Source organism: Chenopodium album, chromosome 7, assembly GCF_948465745.1.
Source record: "Chenopodium album chromosome 7, dcCheAlbu1.1, whole genome shotgun sequence".
Classification (NCBI taxonomy): domain Eukaryota; kingdom Viridiplantae; phylum Streptophyta; class Magnoliopsida; order Caryophyllales; family Amaranthaceae; genus Chenopodium; species Chenopodium album.
Window position 1 is genome coordinate 3438487 of NC_137840.1, and position 6960 is coordinate 3445446.

Sequence of the window (6960 nt, forward strand, 5' to 3'; positions counted from 1 at the left end):
TATAAAGGTTATTCCGTCAATGTTATGAGGTTACTCGGTCAGTGTTACATGAATTATTCGACCAGTGTTATAGGGGTTAATTTGTTCTTTTATATATTGTCACACAGTGTGGCCAACCGCATACGTACAACACGCGTTTTACGTGCAGAGAATTATTATTTGATATTGTGTATTTCCCCACCTCTAAAAAGCACCCTTTTTAATTTAACTACTACTTTTGTTTTGTTTTGTTATTTATTTAACCACCTCAAAAAAAATGTCATTTAAAAAAAATAAAATAAATAAGACCTCTGTTGAGGTTTTGAGTGTCACATAGTTCTTAAGACATCAATTTGTGCTCAAAATTGTCAAAAAATAAATTATATCGGTTTTCGCAGTACAAAATATATTTCTTAGCTTGCAAAACGAGATAGTTCCGATAATTTTTTTGGCCTTAAACTAATTCCTAAAGAGTCAATACAAAATGATCCATAAAACCTTAACTTAGCAAATTTTTAGAAACCGAGTAATGTTTTTTACAGAAATGAAATTGGACGGTAGTTGTAAAATCTATTGATTATTTATTTTATTTTTTTAAAAAAAATTATTATTATTATTATTAGTATTGTTGTTGTTGGTTGAATGAATTGACCAAATAATAACTGGGCCGAATAGATCTCAAATATCAAAACTTAAAACCCTATAAATTTATAATCTCGACTTTGATTCTTTAAGATGATTAGAATCTAAATTAAAGCACCTATAAAGGAGTATAGATAAAAATAAATATGGTGTACGCACTACATATCAAGAATGTAAAAGCAACTTAATCTATTTAGCTAAGTTAACTAATTAAATTATCTAATGTACGTAGAGCTGTTTAAAATGGTTGTATACTTATATTATAAGATTGTACGATTTGGACTATTGAATAATATTTCAATCAATACATGAAATATGAAAAGTGACAAACTTTTAAAGTGTAATCTTCTTCACAGATTTGGATAGCTTTCAATAGGGTTTTAACTAGTATTATATACAATTTAGTAATAGGATTTTTTTTTTTTTTTAAAAAAAAAAAACATAATTACATATTTATTAAAAAATAATAATTAGAAATAGTCCACCAAATGAAAGGCTCAAGAACCTCACTCTATACTTGTAAAATGTCTAGCTACACCAATAAGTCTTAGTCAGCTTCCACTTTTGACCCTCACATTAAACCTTATATATACCAACAAAACCCTCAAAAAATATTTATGCATGCAAGTTTAATTAGTTATTATAGTTTTAGCTAGAGAATTTATTTATTTTTTATTTAAAACTAACCATGAATTCAAGTGATCAAGTAACGTCGGCTCCTCAAGAGCTCCGATGGTTCTTTTCCCAATCGCCGTTGCTCGGCGAATCAGCCGGGTTATGGTCCGATGACACCCCCATAACCATTCACGTAATGACACCTATATCCAGCCCCATGAAAACGGGTGTTGCAACAACCATGCATGATAATGTTGTTACAAATAATGTTGTTGATCCACAAGAAGAGTGGCTTCCTATCACTGAATCTAGAAATGGTAACGCCTTCTATGCCGCCTGTCATACCATTTCTTCTGGCATCGGTTTTCAAGCGCTTATGCTTCCCTTAGCCTTCGTTTCCCTTGGATGGTAAGTTTAATTTTGTTTTTTTTTTTTTTTTTTTTTCACTTCTTAAGTAATCTATACATCTTCAATTAGTTTGTTTAGAATACTTTTCTTTTTTTAAAGCGTTCAAAACATGTATTACTACTTTCTTAAAAAAAAAAAAAAAAATAAAAAAATAAAAAAAAAAAAAAAAAAAAAAGTATTTCTACGAGTACATAGTTCTGTTCTCATGTTCAAATGGTAGGTAGCACAGTGACAAGATGGGTTTATACTCGTCAATAAGAAAAATTTGCTAGATGAGTCCGGTTTCACAAATTCTTGTATATTTAGTGGAATCTAATTTATAATAAAATATCTACCTAACATTTTCCTTACAAAAATAATTTTGGACCTTTGTTTTGGTACAATTTGTTACAATTTGTCATATGTATGTTACCATAGTTTACAACACTTGATTCCATGGCCTATGAGAACTTCTTAGACGTTATGATGTAAATATAAAACACAAAATATCGACTTTTAGAATATTCACGCACTTCTCCTTTATTTGCGTAGAATTAATTGATAATAAATTGATTATCATATCAAACATTAGCTCAACTATTAAGCAACTATATGCATAGTGTTTGAAAATAATTGTGAAAAAAAAACCCAAATAAAAAAAATAAAAAACCCAAATAAAAAAGGGATCTTAATTTAGACACATGGCAGCAACGAATTAGAATGATTGGTACGTACAGAAACATGTCGTGCCTTAAATAGTAAGAAAGATATTATCAATATGTGGAGAAACCTCCTTTAACCCCTTTTTTTTTTGGTGTGAGTTTATATGGATATTAATAGTAAGTAACTAATCAATCTATCATAAACCAGTCTTTATTTACGCACATAAAGTGTAAAGCTTCGATCAATATGGTTTCGTTTCATATTTACATGTTATCATACGACAATTTCTTACCATCTCATATAAGAATGTGCCATATAGTAGGCTTAGTAGCCAAATCCGATATACCTCTTTTTTTTTTATTATTATTATTTAACAAAGGTATGTAAATGTAAGTTTACCGTGTAATATTTGTTGTCTGTTTACTTAACAGGATATGGGGCATTACATGTCTTTCATTAGGTTTCATATGGCAGTTGTATACGACGTGGTTGCTAATCCAATTGCATGAATCAGAGAACGGCACACGCTACAGTAGATACCTTCGGCTATCTATAGCAGCCTTTGGTGAGCTTAGATTCACTCTACTAGATACACATTTGATAGAACGAAATTTCTTAAAGTATATTTGTTATCACTTTTATTATCTATCAAAGAAGACGTACAAGTAATAAATTATAAAGAGTACTTCATATGTTGTAGTAATTGCGAGTACTAGAATTAAAGCATGTTACAAAAAAGTTTGTTTCCTTTGCATACAAGATAAACCTAAAAATATGAATATAATTGCATTAAAAAGACCATGTGACTTTTCTATTAAACATCTTTGAAATATTTTTCAACGTATTACTATACTCCAAATGTGCTCTCATATTTTATTGCTTTTCATACTTTATTAGTCAAAAGAACACTATTAAAGATGTAATTAAACAAAGTAACTTTCTTTATAATGTAGGAGAAAAGCTTGGGAAACTTCTATCCTTGTTTCCAATCATGTACTTATCAGGTGGCACGTGTGTGGCTCTGATCATGTTTGGAAGTGGGACCATCAAGATTTTCTACCAAACAGTTTGTGGGCCCAATTGCAAGGAGGCTAACCCATTAACCAATGTTGAATGGTACATGGTCTTCACTTCTTGTGCTGTGATACTAGCTCAGCTCCCCAACTTGAACTCAATTGCCAAAGTATCATTCATTGGATCCTTAACCTCAGTAGGGTATTGTACTCTAATATGGATCATATCCGTATGCAAAGACCGACCCACGAGTGTATCGTATGGGCCGACCCATGTGGAGTCCTACGCCAATAGGGTTTGTGGAGTAGTCAATGCAATTGGGATGATTGCTTTTGCTTTTAGAGGGCACAACTTAGTGTTGGAAATTCAGGTAAATATGACATTCATGCATAGAAGAATATGGTATAAGAGAGTTTTTACATTCTTATTAATATGGTATGTATGGAGAAGGCTAATCCTAGGAGGAAGGGTTTTAGGAATATCCCTTCTTGAATGAGATTGGTAAGTCCTCATGCCTGAAAGTCGAAGAGCTAGTCAACTTCGAACCTTGCTCCTATCTTAGGGGTCAGTAAATAAATGAGCATTTGGTAAAATGTGTGTGTTTGGTGCAGGGAACCATGCCAAGTAGTGTAAAGCAACCATCAAGAATAGCAATGTGGCGAGGGGTGAAATTTGCTTATTTGATCATTGGATTGTGCTTATTTCCTATCGCAATTGGTGGATATTGGGCCTATGGAAACTTGGTTAGTTCAAACCTCAAATTTTATTTCTTAAATTTTAACTTGCATTGAGATTTGTTAGGATTAGAGTACAACATTTTCCAATTAATATTGTCCTTCGCACGAAAACTACATTTCAATTAGCCTAAAACAAGAAAAGAAAGTCTTAATTTATTAACCCAAAAAAAAAAAAAAAAAAAAAAAAAAAAAAAAAGGGTAAACTCCTTCCTCCCTCCAAAAAAAAAAAAAAAAGTAAACTCCTTCCTTTCTAAGGACTTATTTTTATACTATATTTAAATTTCATAAACACGAAGAAGAAAATGACAATTTCTAAATTGCTTTATACACCTTGCAATTTATGTTTACAAATTTAAGGCGGTAAGAAATGAGATGATCGTCACTTTGGAACCAGATGAAATTTAACTCAGCCAATACAAGAACCTGCTTGAAGTCAACTTTCCCTTTTTGCTAATTTGGTTTTCTATTGCTATAGATTATACCTACAAATAAAGGGCTAATAAAAGTCATGTATGAATACCATGGGCACGACACTTCCAAGTTTCTACTGTGTCTCACAAGCCTGCTCATCGTGATTCATTGTCTCAGCTCGTTCCAAATATATGCAATGCCGGTGTTTGACAATTTGGAGTTCCGGTTCACAAGCAGCAAGAAGAAACCATGCCCTCGTTGGTTGAGATCAGGAATCAGGGCCTTCTTCGGATGCTTAACAGTCTTCATAGCATTTACAGTACCATTCTTGCCAAGTTTGGCAGGTCTTCTAGGAGGCCTAACTCTGCCTCTCGCCCTAGCATATCCCTGTTTCATGTGGATAAAGATCAAGAAACCCCGAGAGTTCGGCTTTATGTGGTACCTTAACTGGGGGCTAGGATGTTTTGGGATACTTCTGAGCATTCTGCTAGTGACTGGAGCCATATGGAGTATAGCTATCAAAGGGATGCCAGTCCACTTTTTTCAAGCCAGATGAGCAATAGTAAGATGTCCAAATTAGGCAGCAGAATACAGCTTGGCATAACCAGATATAACTGAGCATTGTAAATTTTAACACACCAGAATAACTTGCCCCCTGGCTTATGTAATGTGCAGTGATGTGTACAAGTTCCACAATCTTACAGCCCTTTGTATGCAAAGTTCATGGACCATAGTAGCCACCCATAGTGTGTGTAAATGCCTCAATACCGACTGTCCAGATTTAATGCGACAATACTAGACCGCAGCACAGTATTTGCTTTGTGACACATTGCTTCATATAGCAGGCTTGAGATCTCTTGGCGGTCATCAGATTGACACAAATCACAACTACCATCTACTTTAGCTGCTTTAAATGAACTCCGATGCCAATAAAAAAAAATAAGAGCAAAATTGAACAATAAAATTGGGTAAAATCTCACATTTTTACAGATGGAATATTCCTAAAGGACGTTACATTGATAATGGTAGAAGCATCCTTCGTTTCTTCTTACGTGCCAAACGTATTTGCTTTGTGACTTTCATGCACAGAAGTAGCAACAATGTGACACATAACAAAACAAACGCAAGTTGCACATGTCTGAAATACAGCGAGACTCCTGAGAAAACCAGGAATGCAAGAATGACGAGCTCCCAAATCACGAAGATCACTATATCCACCCTGCTAAAGAGAACCACAGCCGTCTAAACAATCAGAAATTTCACAACGATTTGCAGGACGGTTGGGCAGAGGAGTAGTAACAGTTGAGAAAGTACAAATGCAAAATAAATAGATAAATAGCAATGAAAACTACAAAGCAAGTGGCAGTATAGTCATCAATGACAATGAGGACTTTGACCTAAAGTAAAGAGATAATGCATTTTAAAACATGATAGGAAATAACTATGGTAGGAAATTTGGCATATTGAAATAAAAATTTGGCATAGGCAAGATTCCAAGATGCTCTTCATAAAAAAGAATGTGCATACAGTAAAGAGCACAATGCAAACATCCCATCCCACACAAAACTGAAAATAAACTTCTCCCCATGTTGTTTGTGTGCGTGTGTGTGAGTGAGTTAAGACTTTCTGCAATAAAATTTTTTTTATTAGTTACACTTTCACTCCAACTCCGCCACTGAGTTCCCCCCCCCCCCCCCCCCCCCCCCCCCCCGCCAGTCCCAAGCTTGGATAAAGGAGGGTTACGGTAGGCCAGTGGCAGCCATTGTCAAACTTTTCACATTCCAAGATGCTCTTCATAACAAAGAATGTGCATACAGTAAAGAGCACAATGCAAACATCCCATCCCACACAAAACTGAAAATAAACTTCTCCCCATGTTGTTTGTGTGCGTGTGTGTGAGTGAGTTAAGACTTTCTGCAATAAAAATTTTTTTATTAGTTACACTTTCACTCCAACTCCGCCACTGAGTTCCCCCCCGCCAGTCCCAAGCTTGGATAAAGGAGGGTTACGGTAGGCCAGTGGCAGCCATTGTCAAACTTTTCACATCACATCACATGACCCACAATGATTGAGAGTAATACCTGGGAAGTACTCGTGTTGGTTCATGTAGCTGATCCCACTTATGGGATTAAGGCGTTCAAGCAAGCAAGCACACTTTTACTCCATAGTCAGCTTCTTTTTTATCTTTTTCTTTTTTTTGGGCTACACTGTTACATAATTAATATCCCATACAAACCCCTTCTCCTACTTATTTCTTACACAAACCTAATTAGTTTCAAACTTTTTCCTACATTTTCTAACACGAACCTCACTTGCTATCCTCTCTATTAAATCCTACCCTCCTTGTGTTCTGTAGCCTACAGTTACTATAGCCAACAGAAAAAATCAAGGGAATTTAAGCAATATACTTCTTGCATACCATAGTTATTTCCTATCATGTTTTAAAATGGAAACATATTGAAGACATTCTATAAAAAATAAAATAAAAACGTGAACCTACTTTGAAGATGTT

The 6960-nt window shown here is 34.4% G+C and overlaps 1 protein-coding gene across 1 annotated transcript; it reads left to right on the top strand.

The window, feature by feature from the left end:
- The first annotated feature begins 1246 nt into the window (after window positions 1–1246).
- On the top strand, window positions 1247–5214 carry LOC145638819 (lysine histidine transporter-like 8). The gene is made up of 5 exons (XM_081689859.1): window positions 1247–1644; window positions 2718–2851; window positions 3240–3670; window positions 3912–4043; window positions 4513–5214. Exons 1-5 carry the CDS (start codon window positions 1310–1312, stop codon window positions 5002–5004), a joined length of 1524 nt encoding a protein of 507 aa, XP_081545985.1. The 5' UTR covers window positions 1247–1309; the 3' UTR covers window positions 5005–5214.
- The last annotated feature ends 1746 nt before the right edge of the window (window positions 5215–6960 follow it).

Bases quoted from the DNA above. Each gene is read 5' to 3' on its own strand.
- LOC145638819 (XM_081689859.1), top strand. From the start codon at position 1,310: ATGAATTCAAGTGATCAAGTAACGTCGGCTCCTCAAGAGCTCCGATGG. The intron at 1,645-2,717 runs GTAAGTTTAATT...TTTACTTAACAG, and splicing joins GCCTTCGTTTCCCTTGGATG to GATATGGGGCATTACATGTC. The intron at 4,044-4,512 runs GTTAGTTCAAAC...CTATTGCTATAG, and splicing joins ATTGGGCCTATGGAAACTTG to ATTATACCTACAAATAAAGG.